This window comes from Muscardinus avellanarius (genome assembly GCF_963383645.1).
Source record: "Muscardinus avellanarius genome assembly, chromosome: 13".
Lineage (NCBI taxonomy): Eukaryota > Metazoa > Chordata > Mammalia > Rodentia > Gliridae > Muscardinus > Muscardinus avellanarius.
In genome coordinates, this window is record NC_137799.1 from 92,070,250 (window position 1) to 92,091,008 (window position 20,759).

General features: G+C 43.2%; 1 protein-coding gene across 2 annotated transcripts in view; it reads right to left on the minus strand.

Annotated features, from left to right (window-relative positions):
- Positions 1 to 3,299: 3,299 nt before the first annotated feature.
- The window catches only part of TUT7 (terminal uridylyl transferase 7), a gene marked incomplete at both ends in the record, with an annotated part of 74,061 nt that continues 56,601 nt past the window's right edge, over positions 3,300 to 20,759 (minus strand). For both annotated transcript variants that reach the window (XM_080709591.1, XM_080709590.1), the window contains 3 exons: positions 3,300 to 3,367; positions 17,023 to 17,348; positions 19,001 to 19,116. In XM_080709591.1, coding sequence (XP_080565717.1) covers positions 3,300 to 3,367; positions 17,023 to 17,348; positions 19,001 to 19,116 — 510 coding nt within the window. The remainder of the gene's footprint in view (positions 3,368 to 17,022; positions 17,349 to 19,000; positions 19,117 to 20,759) is intronic.

Consider the following 20,759-nt stretch of genomic DNA (forward strand, 5'->3'; position numbering starts at 1 on the left):
TCCCAGCATTTAGGGAGGCTGAGACAGGAGGATCGCGGTTTGTGGACAGCCTCAGCTACTTAGTGAGGCCCTCTGCAACTCAGTGAGTCCCTGTTTCAAAATAAAAAATAAAAAATAGGCCGGGCGTGGTGGCGCACGCTTGTAATCCCCGCGCTTGGGAGGCAGAGACAGGAGGATCGCGCAGGTTCGAAGCTAGCCGCCTGCGCTGGCTTAGGAGACCCTGTTTCCAAATAAAAAAAATGTAAAAAATAGGTCTGGGAGTGTAGCCCGGAGATAGAAGGGCTTCCAGGAACCCCAGTACCACCACCAAAATAAATAAATAAATAAAAAAATAAAAAAAATAAAAAAAAATAAAAAATAGGGTAGAGGGTGTAGCTCGGAGGTCATATGCCCCTGGGCTCCATCCCAGACCCGCAAAAAAAAAAAAAAAAAAAAAAAAAAAAAAAAAAAAAAAAATCTAGTCCTAGCCGAGTTGGGTGGCGCATGCCTGTAATCCCAGTATTTGGGAGGCTGAAACAGGAGGGTTGCAGGTATGTGGCCAGCCTCAGCAACTTAGCAAGGCCCTCCCCAACTTAGTGAGATCTTGTTTCAAAATAAAATAGGGCTGGGGGTATAGCTCAGAGGTAGAATGTCTCCAAAACAACTAGTCCGAATTTTTCTTACTCAGAATCCTGTTTTAATAGCCTTAATTCACACTGTTCAGTTCTTCACTTGCTTAGCTATTTTCATGAAGCCAGGGGATCAGGGATACCTAATGTTTTTTGAAACTGGCATGGGCTCCTGATATAAGTCAATATGTGAGTAAAGTTTTCATGATTATGTAAAAAATATGTGGGCTCCCTTATCTCAGAGTAGCAGCTGTCCTGCGGTGTCAGAATGAGGCGTGTATGGGAAGTGTTGACGGGATCTGCCGGCTATCAGCGCTTTCAGGTTTCCACTAAAATGTTGAAAAAGTTGAAGTTTGAAACATTTAAGAAAATTTTTTTCTATTAAGATTTCATTTGATTCTCATGTCTCTGTGCAAGGACAAGGATAATTTCCATTTTAGAGGATGGAAATGAATTGCTAGGGGCTAAAGCACAGCTTGCTATCCAGCTGGAAAACCGGTAGGGTCAGACCCTAAATATGTCGGGGGTTCCACTGGTAAAAAGTAACTCTTTTGACTTCTGCTCTCCAAACATACCTGGTTTCAAAGAAAAAAGTTCTGAGTACTTCTTTATGGTTTCTTTGTGTGTGTGTATGGGCTATTCTGTATTCAACTTTTGCCCTATAAATACTAAATCCTACTCATTTACACAATTTTTTTTTTTTGTTGCTTTGGAAAGATTATTTATTTATTGGTACTGGGGATTGAACCCAAAGACTAATTCTACCTCCGGTCTAAACCCCCAGCCCTATTTTTCATAATTTTGAACAGGGTCTCACTAAGTTGCGGAGGGCCTTACAAGTTTCAGAGACTGGCTGCGAACCTGGATCTTCCTGTCTCAGTCTCCCAGTACTTTTTTTTTAGTACTGGGGATTGAACTCAGAGGTATTCTACTTCTCAGCTACACCCCCAGCTCTTTTGATTTTTTATTTTGAAACAGGGCCTTGCTTAGTTACCATACACTGGTCTTGAACCTGTGCTCCTCCTGTCTCAGCCTTGCAAGTGTTAGGGTTATATACATGCAGCAGCACAACCATGGCTAAAGTAATTTTTTTTTTGGGGGGGGGTATTGGGGCTTTGGACTCAGGGATTCTACCTTTGAGCTATACCTCCAGCCTATTTTTTTTTTTTTTTTTTTTTTAAAACAAGGTCTCACTAAGTTGCTGAGGCTGGCTCTGAACCTACAATCCTGCTGTCTCAGCCTTTTAAGACTGGGGTTGACAGGCATGTGCCACCACGCCTGGATTCAGGTAAGTTTTTTTTGTGTGTGTTTGTGTGTGGTAAAGAGCATTGAACCCAGGGACATTTTACCTATGAGCGACACCCCCAACCCTATTTTATTTTTAGTTTGAAACAGGGTCTAAGTTGCTGAGAATCGCTACTTGCTTGCTGAGGCTGTACTTCCACCTGCGTCTCCTGTCTCAGTCTCCCAAGTGGCGGGCTACAGTGTGTGCCACCAGGCCTGGCTTCAGGTGATTGTTAAAGGCGCGCACACTGGTGTGTGATCTGCACCCTCGTGTCCAGAGGCTTGCTCTGCATCCCGCCTTCTGTGTTGTGCCCGGGCCTGGCGCATAGCGGGTATCAACGAACTCCAGTGATCACAGGGCGCCAGACAGAGGGAGCTCCGTGTGCACCCAGGAACAGGAGGTCCTTACTCCTTGATTTTCCTAATGACATTAGGATTCTCTCACTAAAAAATAATATGAATAAGAATTACAGGTTGAAATTTCAATTTTATTTCAAAATGATAAATAAACCGAGGCACAGTCCTGGCCACACTGCTTCGGAAGGGCTTGAGCAGTGAGGCAGACAGCTCCGCGAGCTCAGTCAGACCAGCGTGATGTCGCCCATGTGTGGGGTTGGCAGACAGCATCTCTGATCTTCAGGGTTTTTTTTTTTATTATTAAAGTTCTCCACCCTAATTTCTGAGAATCATACAAAGTAAAATCACTTTTATCATTTTTCCTTTGAAACTGTTTTGACTGGAAAACAAGACTTGTTTTCCTGACATCATTTTTTATGAGCATAGTAGTTCTATGTCAATTTCCTTAAGATGAGAGAGGGAAGGAGCCAGGACTCTCAGTGGCACCGTGTACCCACTGAAGGCTCCCTCCCATAAACAGGTCCTCATGTCCATGTTATCACTTCTTCTACAAAGAGCAATAAAATAACGTCTGTAAATCCTAAGTACAGCAGTAGCAGTTCACACATATTTGATAAACTCCCACACAAGGATTCAGTAAACAACAATAAATATAATTTTCCCTCTTCACAACAAGAAAGGGATTTATAGGAAAGAAAAAGAAGTTAATTTACTTGGGATTTATCAGCACACCATTTTTGATGTGCTTTGAAAGAATTAAAAACCACGAAGCGGTATTCATTGAATACTGGCCCGTAGGTACATTTTTTCTTTTGACCTGGCTTAAATACATACATCATGGCTTTCTATTAAAATCCTTAAATCTATAGGGATTGGTGGTAGATAAGACTATATTAAAATTTTTTCCTCATTAACAATTTCATTAAATTAAAAAAATCCGACATTTCCCTTGAATGTTAAGTTGAAGCCTGATCTATGCTGCTATGTCCTGTGAAATGAACCTAATTTTCCAAGTGAGCAGGGATGCCCGAGCGCTGCGCTTTCCTTCCCTCATGATTCCTGTGGGGTCCTCTTCGCTGAGGCTTTTCCCTGAGTCATATATTTACTGGAAAGGCTACCTAGAGAAGGGGGAGGAAAAAAAAAACACCCAATATCAATGAAACAAGCCTCACTCTACAGACACATCATAAGACTACTTCTTACTGCTAGTTACTCATAGAAAGATTTCACACCCGCAATGGTCATTAGGCTACTAGCTATAAAAACGCCGGTATAAGACGTATTAAGATATATGCTTAGTCAATTCTTTCTAAGTGCAGGTAAGAGGCCAGAGTGATGGCATCTTAATACATCTGCATCTTCTCAATTTCATGCTGGTGAAGATGGCCAGATGAACCCAGCATTTCAAAGGTTGTGCTTTACACAGATCAGTGTCCTCATCTGAAGCCAAACAGAATCGACTGCAGAGTTCCCTGGCCAGAGAGTACCTCCCGTTATCACTCCGCAGATAGTAAGCTGTGGATGGTGACACAATTTATTAATAAAAAAGGAAAGAAGAAAATTTGTTATGCTTAACAGGTGTAAGACAGGAATGAGCATTACTAATAAAACTGTACCACAGGACAGTTACTAAATTTAGATCAACCAATGAAATAAGGAGTTAAGACATTCTTAAGATATTGTGTATAACAAAGTACTCGTATATGATGAAAGTTACATTTTAAGCCACTGGGGGGAAGCATAAATTATTCAGTAACTGCTGTGAGGATCAATACTAATTGGAAGGGGAGAAGTCAGATTCCTTCTCCAGATCTCTCGCTACCTACTTCCAAATGAATTAGAGAATTAAATGTCAGTATAAGAAAGTGAAGGTGTAAGCAGTGAATATCTACAGATCAAGAGTGGGGAAGTTTCTGAAGCATCATAACTCCATGCCTTAAGAACTCACATGTCAACACAGAACGGATGACCACTAAAATATAACTGTGAAGAAACACAATCCCCGAATGAGGAAAACATGACATTAGTGCATGTAAAAAGGAACCACAGACACAGAGAGGTGAGCAACACTAGTTCTGACGCATCAGACTTGCAAAGACTAAATCCTGATACATTTAAGTATTTGTAAGGCTGTATGGGACGAACCGTCACACTACTGGTGGAGGTGTACTTGATTCGGCCAGTAGAAAGGTCATCTACCTAACCAGAATGCACGTAAGCCCTGACCTAATGTTCTGAACTTGGTACGCAAAGCCTAAAAAGTCTGTCACGCACACTCAGTGAGCCGTCCACAAGTGTGCCGGCTGACTAGAGGACTGCTCAGAACAGCCCAAATCAAACACAGTCTAGATGTCCATATGTACCCGGTAACGGAAATAGGACACCTCCTGTATTTGTACGGTGAGCTACTACCCCCCGAAAAATTCAATTAATTATATAATAGCAACCTATAAAATCTTTAAATCATTTCACTAACGAGCTATAAAAAACTAGGTTGCAGAACACTTATTATATTCCATCATATACCATTTAAATGTGAACATTTACCACATATATGTACGTAAGAGTTAAAAACACCTTGAAGGCTATTTAAGTTGACAATAATGGGTTCTTCTAGGGTGAAGTGGACCTGACAGAGACATGGCCTGGAGAGGAGAGTCGAAGGAGACGTCCGCCATCTCAGGAGCTTCTACTTAGAAACAAAGATTAATTTTCATTATGCCTGAATGTCATGTAATATTTTTGTACACAAAAAAACAAAAGTAGAAGCTGGGTATGACGGCACACATCTTAATCCCAGTACTTGGGAGGATGAGACACAAGGACTGCAGATTAGAAGCCAGCCTCAGCAACTTACAAGACCCTGTTTCAAGACCCTGTTTCAAAATAAAAAATAAAAAAGGGCTGGGGTTGTATCTTGGAGGTAGAATGCCCCTGGTACTAAGACTATTAGTAGTCTTTAAGAAAAGCATAAGTACTATTGAATTACATGAATATATGGGGAAGTATTCCACCTATGTCATTAAATGAATCATTTTTAGTAAGTATACTTAAAAAGTAGTGTTTAAAAACATCTACTTCATGTTTCACTTTATGACATTTTCTAATTATTGCAAAAATTCATGTAGAAATTTTATACCTTGATATTTAATAAAAACTTTAAAATTCAATTTATATAAATATTTTGTTACAGATAAGTATGATAGGCTAGTCAATAGGGCAGATTAAATAATATCTTCATAGACTGAAATATCAAGAAAGGTAAAAAAAAGAATGATCTATACACAGTGACAATGAGTTCTCCTTGTATTATTTTAAAAAATATTTCTATTATTCAAAATTAAAGCAGGGCATGGTGGTGCATGCCTGTAATCCCAGTACTTGGGAGGCTGGGATAGGAGGAATGCAGTTTCAAGGACAGCCTCAGCAAGTAGTGAGGCACTCATCAACCTAGTGAGACCCTGTTTTCCAATAAGAAATAAAAACAGGCTGGGGTGTGGCCTGAAGGTAGAAAGCCTCTGGGTTCTATCCCCAGTGACAGACAGACAGACAGACAGACAGACAGACACACACACACACATACACACATACACACACAATTATTACCATAAAGGCCAATGTTTTTATTTAAAAAATGATTAGGCTTTAAAATTCTGTTAAATGATAAAGTTGTATAAATATACAATACCATGAAAAAGATATCTACCAATCTCTAAACATTTCAAGCCATGGGATTTCAACAAAAATAATAAAGTTATAGCTAAAAAGTTATAAAAGTATCTTTTTGGTTTTGTTTTTAAAAGGGGAGAAGGAAGCCGGGCATGGTGGTGCACGCTTGTAATCACCACATTTGGGAGGTGGAGACAGGTTTGGGAGGTGGAGACATTTGGGAGGTGGATCACGCAGGTTTGAAGCCAGCCGCGCTGGCTTAAGAGACCCTGTTTCCAAATAAAAAGTATAAAATAGGTCTGGGAGTGTAGCCTGGAAGTAGAATGGTTTCCAGGAATCCCAGTACCATCATCAAAATAAAATAAAAGTAAAAAAAGGGAGAAGGAAGTTTAATGAATAGAAAATGTTAATTTTATGAGATTCTCATATTAAATTATTTGTAAACCACAGTAATTAAATGTAAGCATAAATATCAGTTGTTACTTGGGGTGGTGACAAAAGCCTGTAATCTTAGTACTTGGGAGGCTGAGGCACGAGGCACGAGGATTTCAGGTTGGAGGCCAGTCTAAATAGTTTAGTGAGATCCTGCTTTCAAGTAAAAAATAAAAATAAAAGAGCTGAGAGTGTATCTCAGATAGAAGGCCCTAGGTTTAATCCCACTACCCTCCCATTCTTCCCCCAAAAAGAATCCGTTGTAGCTAGTACCGCAATCTCCTTTTACTCATTCTGATAAGATATTTCCTTTGGTATCTTCCTCGGGTTTGAGGAGGTGAGTTATTGGAAGGGTGGAGACTTTTTACTAATGACAACAAAGGGCAGTGATAATTTCATTGATGACATAGGTCAGATCCTCTGTTGAGTCCTTACCACAGTCCTAAGGTACTGGCCTCGATTTCGGATAAGGAAGCGGAGGCAGAGAGGGGTGGGAGAACTTGAAAGATGGCATTCAACTAGTAAAAAGCTGGGCTGGACTTCAAGTTTGAGTGCTTGTAACACTCACAGCTCTGGTCATTCCCCTGTTCAGCCTTCTTTATTTCTGTTGGATGTCTAAGGGCTCAGTGTGTGCACGCGGGGAGGAAGGCGGCAGAGAAGCGCAAAGAAATCCCTCCTTCTATCTGTACTACCTTGTTTGGGAGTCAGGATTTTGTGCGGCCTACTGCAAAGGACACACAGGGATCAGGACAAGGACCTGTCCTTACAATGGGTGGATGCTTTAATCTGTGAGATAGATGGTGTAGCCACGATTTAACGAGATGTCAGGAGCTCAGAGATGCTAACCTTCGCCCAAGGTCAACACAGCTAATGTGTGAGCAGAAACTGTCTGTCCACACCAACATGTGCTCTTTGCTAAAGGGGGAGCTTTGGGGAAATTCATTCTGACCTGCAAATGAGACATATTTCACATTTGTAACAAGATAGATAATATGCATACACTTTGATAATTTGAGCAAATTTAAGTCATGCCAGGGGTGGTGGCGCAGGCGTGCAGCCGCCTCACCGCCTTGGCCACCTGTCTAACAAGGACCTCGCCTTTTGGTTCTGTAAGAGCATACCTCCTCCCCGCCCACCTAAATGCTCTTCCCCGAGCTCAGCTTACTGCTGCTCCCGGGGTGATCGCATCTACTGGGGCGGAGCCCAGGACATTCCACCTGCAAGCGATGCCCCCAGCCCTTATTATTTTTTATTTTGAAATGGGGTCTAAGTCACTCAGGCTGGCCTTGAACCTGAGATCCTCCTGTCTCAGACACCCAGTACTGGGGTTACAAGCGTGTGTTACCATGCCTGCTTCCTGTCTCCTCTTGCTATTTACTGCTTTACCTAACACCTCTGACCACCTGATATGTTTGTGAGTATATTTGTGGGTTTACTTTGTGTGTGTGTGTGTGTGGGGGGGTCTGGGGATGGAACCCAGGGGCATTCTACCTCTGAGCCACACCCCCTGCTTATTTTTTATTCTTTATTTTGAAACTGGGTCTGAGTTGCGGAGAGCCTCAGTAAGTAGCTGAAGCTGTCCCTGAACTGCGATCCTCTGGTCTCAGCCTCCGGAATGCTGGGATTACAAGTGTGCGCCACCACGCCTGGTTTATGTGTTTACTGTTTGTGTCCACACACTAGAATATAAAGAGACATTGTCCAAATCTAAGTATGTGATATGGCGCTGATCACATAATAATTGCTCAATAGACATTGTTCTAAATAACCAAATAATCTGATGGGCTCCAAGTTCAATAACATATTTCTTTCCTATACAAACTCATTCCTTATATAAAACCATTTGTGCCAGACTGTTTACTATTTACAAATTGTTTACTATTTGCAAATAACCTATTTACTGCAATTCTGAGCAAAATCCCAATGAAAAATTTCAGAGCACTTTGAAACTGATTTAATAATTTATAGAGAGCATATAAGAATTGAAAGATAGGAGTACCTAAATTAATTTTGAAAAAGAAGAACAGTGGTCTAAGACATATGGTATAAAAATGTGTAGTTATTAAATACACTTCAAGGCAGGTGTGGTGGCACATGCTTGTAATCCCCACACGTGGGAGGCTGAGACAGGAGGATCGTAGGTCAGCTACTTAGTGAGGCCCTCTGGTACCTAGTGAGACCCTGTTTCAAATTAAAGAATAAAAATCAGGGCTGGGGATGTAGTTCAGAGGTAGAATGCCCTGGGTTCAGTCTCCAGGACAAAAAAAAAAAAAAAAAAAAAGTCATCACAGCTACCTTATTTTTACTTGAAGAGTTTTAATTTATTGAAAAGAATAGATTTTTAACCAACTACTACAGTTTTTTTCCTCTGGTAAAGAGTAGTGTATGTATTGTAATAAATTTAAACTAGTAAGCTTTTTCAGCTACCCAAAAAATTTATAAATTTGGGTAAAAACGTTACCCAACTTAATAGGAATCTTAAGTTCTTGTCAACTGGTAATGCCAGTTCTAGGTATACATCTAGCAACTGTGTTTCTTCCCCACTTAGAAAACAACTTAGAAAGCTGCAGTGAAGTTCTACTTTTGAGATGCGCAGAATCCTTAGCAGGAAGAAGGGAGGCGCCTCACACGTCGTCCACGAGGCCCCCAGCGCCAGCCCTTCCCGCCCTCGCTGGATGCAGGTGCCGCTCCACACGCCTTTGCATTGCTGTCTCAACATCCCTACCAGTAAGGCTCTAGGACGACTCCCTTTGCACACCCAAGGAAACAGGCAGGTACAGGATGGAGATGTTTCTGGACATCACAAAGTTAGAACCCACGCCAGTGCGCTCTGACTGTAGAGCTCATGCTTTGACACACTCGACACCGCCTCTTCTGCACGACGTGAACTTGACCAAGCAACGATGTTCTTTCCTGTGCACAATGTTCTGGAAACACTCGCTCAGGGCTGACTTCTGTAAACATAACATTCTTTTGGCTTGTTTACACATGGCATCTCTGTGATCTGGAAACTCTCAGAGGATCGGTGGGGAGAAATCCCGTCAGAGCAGTGGTGGTGTGTTTCCCAGTCTTCCTCGGGCTGCAGTCGCCAGAGTCCGCGTGGCTGCCATCTGCCGCCAGTCTCCTCTGCCATCTTCCTCAGGCCCTGCTGACCAGTCAGCCTGCCCACAGCAGGCGCCATTCTCACCTCTCTCTGTCCTTTGGAGATGTGCCCAATAGAACGCTTATTTATTTAGGTTCTGGGGATTGAACCCAGTGGCATTCAACATCCAAGCTACACCCCAATCCTTTTTATTTTGAAACAGGGTTTTGCTAACTTGCTAAGGCTGCCTCACATCTGTGATCCTGTCTCAGCCTCCCAAGTACTGGGATTACAGGTGTGTGCCACCGTGCCTGGCAGAGCTCCCAACACTCCATGCACTTCGCTGGGAGTAACTACAAGCCTGCCCAGGAGCAGGCTTGGGTTTTCTCAGAGCCAGCTGTCTGCTTCTCTTTCATGCATAGCATTTCTCTTTTGGGACTAAGGGCAGTATATACAGTATATATTTGAAGATTTCTGTTCTTTCTCTTTGAAAGAGCTGACTTCATTCTTCCTATCAATTTCAATGTCTTTCTTTCGAATATTGATTGTGATCTTTCTTTCGAATATTGATTGTGATCTAATACCACTTTCAAATGTCTCACTCAATCACTGAAAAGCCTCCCAAACTGTGAAATTCACGATCACAGAAATGCTTACCTCTGTTTAAATTGTTTTTTACACTTGAGATAAATCATCTTGGTAATGACAGCTAAGTGGTTCAACAAGTTAATTTTTCTCCGTCAACAACCTTAAAGAAGAGCTTTCCTAACTTTGCCCGGATGTGATCTCAGTGCCCTTGCCTGTGGCAGGCTGGGAAGAAGAGCTCTCTCTGCTGCGGGGCTCGGGAGCCTGCCGGGCACCTGTGTAGGCTGTTCCTAAGAACCGACACTGATGAGAGAGGCAGGTAAGACTCCCCATTCTGTAACCGAGGCAGGCCTCTCTCCAGCCCAGAAGCAACTACTCCTCCCAGCAATGAGGCAATGGTGTGAGGAAAGCTGACCACAGAATACAGTGGAGCCCTGGATCACAGGGGATGTGTCTGTTCTGAGACCCCAGTGGATGCCCAAACTCGACATAGTATTGAACACCCTTGGTGTGTATTTCAAAGAAACAAATATAATTTATATCTGGCTTTCCCTGTATGTACATAGCTATCATAAAGTTTAATTTTCAAAGAGACTGAGCTGTGTGGTGGCACATACTGTTATCTGGGTGCTTGGGAGGCCGAGACAGGAAGATGACAAGTTTTCAGCTAGTCTCAGCAACCCAGCAAGGCTCTTGCAACTTAGTGAAACTCTATTTCCAAATAAAGAATAAAAGAATGCTGGGGGAGTAGCTTGGAGGTAGAATGCCCCTGGGTTCAATTCCCAGCATCCATTACCCCCAAAACAGGGCTGGGGGTATAGCTCAGAAATAATTACCCCGAGTTCAATCCCCAGTATTTATCTCTCTTTCTTACACACACACACACACACACACACACACACACACACACACACACACACACAGCGAGAGTATTATTACTAAAATAGAACAATTTAACAGTATCTGTAGTGAGAGTCCTGTGGACTGTGGCCTTTCTCAGTGCCTTGTGTACTGAGCTGCACTTCAGCCGAGGTGGACTGCAGGCGGCTGAACTCCAGTAGAGAATAAGCGCGGGTAGGGGCACCGCACGTGGGCTGCTGTGCATTACATACATACATGCCAGTTTATACCAGTCAACTTTGAAAACTTAAGAGCTGTTCTTTTAAGTCATATGACCATTCGCTCCATTTGCTTACTTTCCAGAGGTGGACTGAGGAAGAGGCTAAGCAAAGCTGCCAAGGGTGTCTCAGGCAGGGCTAAAGATGCGTGCATCTGGTCTTGCAGTTGCCTTTCTAATTAAATAATGCTGGCAAAGTTATGCACTTAGCCAGCCACTTTGTTTTCTTTTTCCAACTCCCCTTCCTCTCTCCCTTCAGGACTCGGGCTCCCCACCCTCCCGCCCTCTCAGCCTGGGCCTGGGCCTGGGCCTGGGCAGGGAGGGCCCCCGCCTTAGCACCCACAGCTGAGCCCAGGCAGCCTACACTCCCTCTCCAAACACTTCTTCACTTCTTTACAGTCATGTTTTTCTCTCTTCCGCTCCAGAGGAACGGCTCTTCTCAAAGTCACCGAAGACTTCCATCTGCCAAGTCCCGTGTTGAATTTGGACCGCATCCCATCAGAGCTCTGAGCAGCAGCAATTCGCACGACAGGTCAGGCGTCCTCTCGGAAGCACTTTTCTGCACGTGAACGTGTGCTCCTTCCCCTTCCGCAGAGTCTACTTTCTCTCTTTGCCTCCTCTGCTTCGTTCCGGAGCCTCTGAAGTTTTTTCTCATTTCCACGTGCATACACTTGCTAGGACCACATTCAGATGCAGGGCCTCGGCATGCCGCCTGTATACTGAGAGCACGCACATGGTTTTCCATCCCAGATCTCTGCTCTAAGGAGATGCCAGGCTTGTACATGTAGCGACTACACATCTCTCCCCAGACATTCTATAGCTATCTTGAATTTACATGCCTAAAACTGCCTTCTATTTCTCCCCTAAATCTCCTCTTGCCCGAGACTTCCCCAACACAGTAAATCCAACCTCCGTCTTTCCAGTGCTCAGGCCAAAGGCTGTGGCGTCATCTCTTCCCACTCTGCCTTCTCCTTGACTGAACATGTGAATAGGTTTGCACCCACCAACGAACCATGTGGTGCGGCCTTCTGAGTGGCCAGGGCTCAACCCGCCTCTCCGTTCCCACCATCACTCTCCTCCACAACTTCTGTGGCCCCAGTTGGTTTCTACGTTTCCGCCGTAGCCACCATCGCAGTTGTATGCAGCCATAACGAATCCATATTACTTTTCTTTGTGTACTAATAACTGACTCCAAGGGCATCCTACCTCTGAGCCCCCCACCTCTGTTTTATTCATTTTGAGAAAGGGCCTAAGTTGCAGAGGGCTTCGCTAAATGGCTGAGGCTGGCTGCAAACCCGGGGACCTCCTGTCTCAGCCTCCCAAGTCCTGGGATGACAGATGTGTACCACTACACCTGGCTGGTAACGAACCTTTTAAAACAGACTTCAGATAATACCATACCTTGGCTCAAAGCTCCCCAGAAGCTTCTCATCTCATTTAGAGAAAATACTCCAGTTCCTCTTCAGAATCCAGACCCACCGTTCTCTGACCAGACCTCCTACGAGCTGTCCTCATGGGGCCCGGAGAGCGGGAGGCAGAACTGCCCCGAACTCACACACCACAGTCTAACTCCAATCCCTGTGTCACTTGTGTCTTTGCGTAAGTGTTACTTTAGGAAAGAGGCCACCTCCCTGACCCATTCTCTTTTCCTTTTCCTACTTAGACTTCTTTACATCTGTCACCATATGGATTACTCTTTGTTTTCTCTTCTGACAGGAATGTATAGTAAATAAAAGGAGTTTGGTCTGTTTACTCTGGAATATTCAGTGTTGAGGCCAGCACCCTACAGTTTTAAAAGGAGAGGGGCTTGATACTTACTGGAAGAATGGATAGGTGAAGAGGTACAGAAGAGAGGAATCTAGGCAATTACTTTCCTTACTTTGGTGCATGGCAAACAGTCTCCACAAGGAGAACATACTGCTGGCAGCACAGTGGTGGTTTTAAAGCAGAAATAAAAAGCACTAGGGGGAGGAGATAACTGAGGCTCTCAGCTTCTACTGTGGTGGTGGTGGGATATAAGAATAACCTTGAATATTTAAGGCCTGCGCTTAGACACTGGAGAACGAGGTTTAGGAAATGCACATGGGGGTAGGGCAAGACTATTTTAAAAAATTTCCCCAAGGGATTTTGATATGCAATCCCTATTAAAAACACTCGGTCAAAGAAGAGTCTCAAACGGCATGTGGTAAATAGGCAGTAAGGAAAAGAACACACATTTGTTTTTAAAACCCACATACCTGACTGGGGACTCAAAAATAGTGGTGTTTTTTGTTTCTTTTTGTCTTCATGTAAAAGCACTGCCTAAAAAACGAAATAAACTGGTTTACAAAATTGAAAGGAAAAGCGTCAGAAACAGCCTTAAAACCAAAACCATATCCAAGGAGAGCTGAAATGAGGCGTGTGGGTGGTAGGATTAGCTGGGAGAACAGAGGCAGCTGCAAGGCACATCCAGCAAGCCTCGCACACAGCACACCCCGGAGAGACAGAGCGAGGGAGCCAGCCAGAGGAGGCCCAGCAGAGCTGCCGCACCCAGCAGGCGTCCGGGACACAGGACGGCGCCCTTCTCCAGCTGAGCTGGTTACCTGAGCCAGTGCACCAGCTGGTCTCAGAAGGCCAGGTGCAGAAGGGTGTCCAAAGGCACAGTCTGACACTGACACACCTACAGAAACAGAGTGGCATTTTCTGTTCCTACTTTACATAAAAAACAGAAGCCTGTTTCCAAACTTTCCAAGAATGATCTTCTGTTGATGTGACAGGAGCTCTACTCACTATACTGTGTGGACAGAACATTAATACATTTAAAGGAATGAGAAAAAGTGGCTTAATTTTTGAACAGGAAGCTGATGATTTTATGTTTTAACTGGTACTAGAGAACATGCACCGTGCACCAGCCCCACTTCTCCCTTCTTGCCTCATCTTTAGGAAGTAAATCTTGCATTCTGAAGAAGCCAGGTTTCTAGGTGAGAGCTCTTCCTTGGGCTTGCCCTCTCTGCCACCAGGTCTCCCTTCTCTGCCCTGCTGCTGCGCTCAAGGCTGCCACCACCACTGCTCTCACTGCTGTTCTGAGAGCTGCACTAGGAAATGATGTAAGACCTGCTACTAGAGAGAAGAGCCCATCAGAGCTGGCGGAGCTTCGCTGCGTCATCGTAGGAGAGGGCGTATACTCTGGAGTATTCATGTACATCAAACTTAAGTTCTTATTAAGAGTAGCCTACAAAATTATTCTGATCAAAACTATTAAATCTAAGCTTCAGCTTCCTCAGTTTATGAACAGCAGATATGAACACCACCAAACTTAATGGGGCTGGGTGAAAATAAAATGAGACCTTCTACGTAATGTACTTAAAGTAATGCTGGCTCCACAGTACATGCTCCAGGAATGCGAACGTCATTCTTTTCATTACACTTTTCTTTTATAAAAGAAAATTCTATTATTCTGATATATAATCCTTGTAAAAAAAAAAGTTCTGAGTTCCTCAGAAGTAGGCCAAGACTAATTATGTGAGCTATCTAAAGCAGTATCATTCATAGTATTTCACCCCTATTTTATAAACAATAGATAACATTTTTTTTTTTGTGGTACTGGGGTTCCTGGAAGCCCTTCTACCTCCGGGCTACACACCTAGACCTATTTTGTATTTTTATTTGGAATCAGGGTCTCGTAAGCCAGTGCGACTGGCTTCGAACCTGCGCGATCCTCCTGTCTTTGTCTCCCAAGCTCTGGGATTACAAGCGTGCACCACCACGCCCGGCAAAACAATAGATAAAATTTAATTCTAAATTTTAATTTATTTCTTTTCACATGTGTGTCCTTTATTTTATCTATTTATTTTTTTGTACATGGTACTGAGTCTTAATCTTTTATTGGCATTAATCTCCAAGCTACACCCTCCACCCTTTTTTGGTACTAGAATTGAACCCAGGGGCATTCTACCACTGAGCTACAACCCCAGCCTTATTTTATTTGTTATTTGGAAATAGTGTCTAAGTTCCTGAGACTGGCCATGAACCTGTGATCCTCCTGTCTCAGCCTCCCAAACACTAGGATTATAGGCAGGTGCTAGTATTAACTTGATTTTTTTTGTGGTACTGGGGGTGGAACCCAGGTTTTTTTTTTTTTTTTTTTTTTAACCTCCGGGCTATATTCCCAGACCTGTGTTTATATTTTATTTGGAAACAGGGTCTCACTAAGTTGCTGAAAACCTAAATAGCTGAGGCTGCCTTCAAATCTGTGCAATCTTCCTGTCCCAGCCTCCCAAGTGCTGGGATTACAAGCGTGCGCCACCATGCCTGGTCTTAGTATTAACTTTTTAATGTCTACTATTATATACAATTGAGAATAACTCTCTTATTATGAAATTGCTTCCCATGGTTTCTTTTCTATCCATTGGCTCAGATTTGCTTAGAACAAAGTCAGGGTATGCAGACTGCCGTGTAAGTCATCACTTATACACACATAGGTGCCCCTTTTTTTTTTGTGGCACTAGAGATTGAATCTACGGATACTCTACCACTGAGCCACATCCTCCGACCTTTTTATTTTTGAAACAGTCATGCTAAGTTACCACGCCTGGCCTCAAGCTTGCGATCCTCCTGCCTCAGTCTCTGAAGGCTCTGGGATTATAGATGTGTGCCACTGTCCCAAGCTGCCTTATTCTTTTACTCCTTCTGTGGTACTGGAAGCCAGCCTCCACTGGCTTAAGAGACCCTGTTTCCAAATAAAAAATATAAAATAGGTCTGGGAGTGTAGCCCAGAGGTAGAAGGCCCCTGGGTTCCATCCCCAGTACCACCACCACCACCAAAAAGAAAAAAAGTCCACAATGGACACCTTGCCCATCTAGTAAACTTGACCAATTGGAGGGGTCACCAAGTACTGCGTGCTATGTATATCATATCAACATGATTTACATTATGATGTGAGATGATAATGTACCAATAAAAGCATATTAAAAAAATAAAACTGACTAACTGGTATCCAGCAACTCAAAGAGGCAAAATGTGTGGGTGATTTGTATTTTGCTTAAGTCAGGGTAGCTATGTTGCCTAGTCTGGCCTTGAACTCCTGTATTCAAGAGAGCCTCTTGCCTTAGCCTCCTGATTAGCTGGGACCATAGGTGCACACTAGTGCACTGGGCTCAGATTTGTGGATGATTTTGAACTACTGACTTGAAAATATCTTTTTTCTCATCCTAATAATCATGCTTACTTATTGAATCAGATCTAAAGATGAAGTCCTCTGAAGATACCTCCACTCCTATCTGCACAACATACTCCCTTTTCTATACATATGCCTGTGTGTATATGAGAACACTCGAGCGGCTCATCTGTACAGCTACAGGCCGTGGCGTCCTGACCCCGCGCCTGCTGCAGCCTCACAGTGGGGCTGTGGTTTCAAAGGTACACGAGCAGCAAAGCTTGATGTGCAGATCGTCTCCTGGTTACTGAGGCTACACACACAGGTATGAAGATGAGCAGACCTAGCACTGATAATGTTGGAAAAGCCCCAAGTGACCTTCGTAAGATTACATCCTTGACCTTTTTATTTTTGAGACAGTCATGCTAAGTTACCACGCCTGGCCTCAAGCTTGCGATCCTCCTGCCTCAGTCTCTGAAGGCTCTGGGATTATAGATGTGTGCCACTGTCCCAAGCTGCCTTATTCTTTTACTCCTTCTGTGGCACTGGTGATAGAACCCAGAGCCTTGAACGTGCCGGGCAAGCCCAGGAATTAGAATTAAAGGGGGGAAGAGGCTACCACTTTCTTGAAAACGAAAATCTCTTTTGAGTAAATGTATTTTTAAAAGAAATAGACATAAAAAAATGAAAGAACTCTAAAGAGATTTCCCTCGAGGTGTTAGCGCAAATAACACGTGTGACAGGTGTCCATACCTGGAGAGCCTTTGAACTGCGGGCATTCCTTTTTAATGTGCCCTTCTCTTCCACAAATAAAACAACGTTTTTCTCTTAAGTCTTTGTCGTCCTGTCTCTTCCATTTTTCCACTGGTGGCCTGAGGATCTGCTCCCTCCCCAGGTCGACAGCGGCCCTCGCTGGCTTGGCTTTCTGAGCTGCACATGGCGAGGGCTTCTCTTCCTTTGTTGAAACCTCCTTTTCTGTGTACTTGCTTTGAATGTCCTTGTCCTCTTTGCCCTTTTTTTCTTTGTTCTCAGGGTATCTTTGATTCATGGTGTCTTCTTGATCTCGCCGTCGCCTCACTCTGTAAAAGATGGAATACTAATGAGAAAAATCTAAATAGAAACCTAACAAAATATCTAGATAAATCCAGGTTTCAGAAATAATCAGGAATAGAAGATATTAAATGAAAAATGAAGGAGTTAACGGGCATAGGTCCATTTTCTCTATTAAGAAGCTACAACTGACCTGGGCGTGGTGGCGCACGCTTGTAACCCCAGCAGTCGGGAGGCTGAGACCGAGGATTGTGGTTCGCGGCCAGCCTCAGCTACTTAGTGAGGCCCTCTGCAACTCAGTGAGACCCTGTTTCAAAATAAAGAATAAATAATAGGGCAGAGGATTGTAGCTCGGAGGTCAAATACCTCTGGGCTCCATCCCCAGACCTGCAAAAAAAAAAAAAAAAAGGAAAAGAAAAGAAGCTACAACTGAGCTGGGCGCGGTGGCGCACGCTTGCGATCCTAGTACTTGGGAGGCTGAGGAGGAGGATCGCAGGTTTGTGGCCAGCCTCAGCTACTTGTGAGGCCCTCTGTGGCTTAGTGAGACCCCGTCTCAAAATAAAAAGAATAAAATGTCAGGCTGGGAGTGGCGCTCAGAGGTAGAATGGCCCTGGGTCCTACCCCTGGTAAGACAGACAGACAGACAGACAGACACACACACACACACACACACACACACACACACACACACACACACACACACCAGCTACAACAGTCCCTCAGCCTTCATGGGGTTTGGTTCCAGGACTCCACGTGGAAGCCAACAAAGGCCATGGAGACTCAATTCCCTCCTATAAAATGGTGATGCATTTGCCGGACCTGTACTGTGTAGGAATAAGGAAAGCAGCCTGTCCACGTGTGATGCAGTACTGTTTTCCCATGTCTTCTGGGCCTGTACACCTGAGTCATCTACATGTAAAGCCATGTTTTTTTTTTTTGTGTGGTACTGGGGATGAAACCCAGAGGCATTCTACCTCTGAGGTATACCCACAGCCCTATTTTTTATTCTTTACTTGGAAACAGGGTCTCACTGAGTTGCAGAGGGCCTCACTAAGTAGCTGAGTCTGTCCTTGAATCATGATTTTCCTTTCTCAATCTCCCGAATGCTGGGATTACAAGTGTGTGCCACCACGCCCGGCTAAAAGCCATGTTCTAAATAATTTTATATTCTTTAAAAATATTAACTGCAAGAACCGGGCATGGTGGCATACACTTGTAATGCTGAGACAGGAGGATCTGGGTTTGTGGACAGCCTCAGCTACTTAGTGAGGCCCTTTGCAACTCAGTGAGACACTGTTTCAAAATAAAGAATAAAAAATGGGGCTGGGGTACAGCTCAGAGGTAGAATGCTCCTAAAAGAAAAAACACTTAACTGCAAGAAAATGGATGGAGCTGGAGAATATTACGCTAAGTGAGATCAGCCAGTCTCAGAACGTTGAGGGTTGTAAGTTTATCTCATATGTGGAAGCTAGAGAAAAAAAGGGCCTTCAGATAAATGAGGAGAAAGACTAGTAGAACAGCAGGAGGTGGGGCGGGGAGAAAGGAAGAACGAGGAAGGAAACAGTTCAAATCATGCTCTGTCCACATATGAAGGTACCACTATCAATCTCACTAACATGGAAGGAGAGATGAGACAGTAAGAAATAAAATCAAAACCATTCCTCTAAACATGTGCTCTTACTTTCTCCTCATGGGACAGTCCTTCATAAAGTGGCCAATTTTCCCACAAATTCGGCAACATCTATCATTTGGGGCCAGCTCTCCTTCAGTTAGTACATCTGGATCAAAAAAGTATTCCTAGAAAAACATAAATTTATAATGCCTGAAATATTAATGTGAAACAAAAACTAACCTAGATATTAGAGAGTGACCTTACCTCTTGACATGATCAATATTTTTAATAAATATAGTTTGTACAGCTTAATTTCAAACAAAATTCAAACTCATTAAGAAGTCTAATTCAGGATAGGTTTACCTAAATCCCTTTTTGTTTATATTTTTACTTAGGCAGAACACTGTTGAAGCCTAACCCTTAATGTTTAAGCACACGTCTAATTAGGAGCATCACATATATCCATGTAACACTTTCTGTAAAAATTGAGAGGGGGCTGAGGTCATGTATAAGGACTCATAAAATCAAAGGGCTCAAATCTAGTGATATGAGGGACATAATTTACATCATACATATTATACATTAAGGAAAATAAAAAATGCCACTGTTGTTGCTTTTTTCTGTTGTGGCTTCTGAAGAAAACGTAACAGAAGAAAGACAATGGCTTAGACTCTAGCCTCTCGGCTACTCGAATTGTGGTGGGAACCTGGGACTCCAGCCTCAGCTGGGAGTCAGCTGGAGGTACAGACTCCTGGGTCCTACCCACACCTACTCAATTAGAACGTGCACCTTGGCAAGACCCCAGGTGATCTGTCTGAGTAGGTTTCAGAACCAGTGGCATAGAAGACTTTCTATAGTAATATTTATCATAAATCAGATGTATAGATATAATGAAATGCTGAATGTGTCTATATAGTCATTCATGTGCTTAAGGTTCATTAAAAGTCTTTATGGAGCCAGATGTGGTGGCGCACGCTTGTAATTCCAGCATTTGGGAGGTTGACAGGAGGAGTGGTACGCGGACAGCCTCACCTACTTAGTGAGGCCCTCCACAACTCTGAGAGACTGTTTCAAAATAAAGAATAAAAATAGGGCTGTGGGGTATAGCTCGGAGGTCGAATGCCCCTGGGATCCATCCCGCAAAAAAAAAAAAAAAAGTCTTTATGAGGGGAATGAAGGAGTAAGGAATTACTGGTCAAAGGGCACAAAGTTTTGGACAGACAGGAAAAAGTTTTGAGATGCATGATTACATAGCAGAATAACCACAATCAATAATATGTTGTATATTTCAAATTAACTGAGTAAGCCTCAAATGTATGTGAAAAATGATATGTAAAATGATATATTAACTTGTTTAACCATTCCAGATTGCATGTATATATCAAGATATCATACTCTACCACATAAATGTATATAATTTATAAATTAAAATACTATCAATAGAAGTCTTTACTAATGAAATGCAAGAAAAATAACTATTCCCAACACAATTGTCTAGTTTCTATTTTTTCCCACTGAAATAATTTTTTTGTTGTTGTTTGGTTCTAGGGATAGCACTCCGGTGCATTCCACCTGTGAGCTATACCACTAGCGCTTTACTTACTTACTTTTGAACAAGGTCTAGGGAGGTTGCTGAGTGTCTGGCTTTGGTGTTGAGGCTGGCTTCTAACCTGTCATCCTCCTGTCTCAGCCTCTCAAGTACTGGGATTACAGGTGTATGTCACCACACCCGCTACTGAAATAATTTCTTAATGCAATTTTGTTTCACTTCAATGAGTGTGGTCCCTTAGAAGCCCAGGCACCAGGTTATATGAGAACAGATCATTTT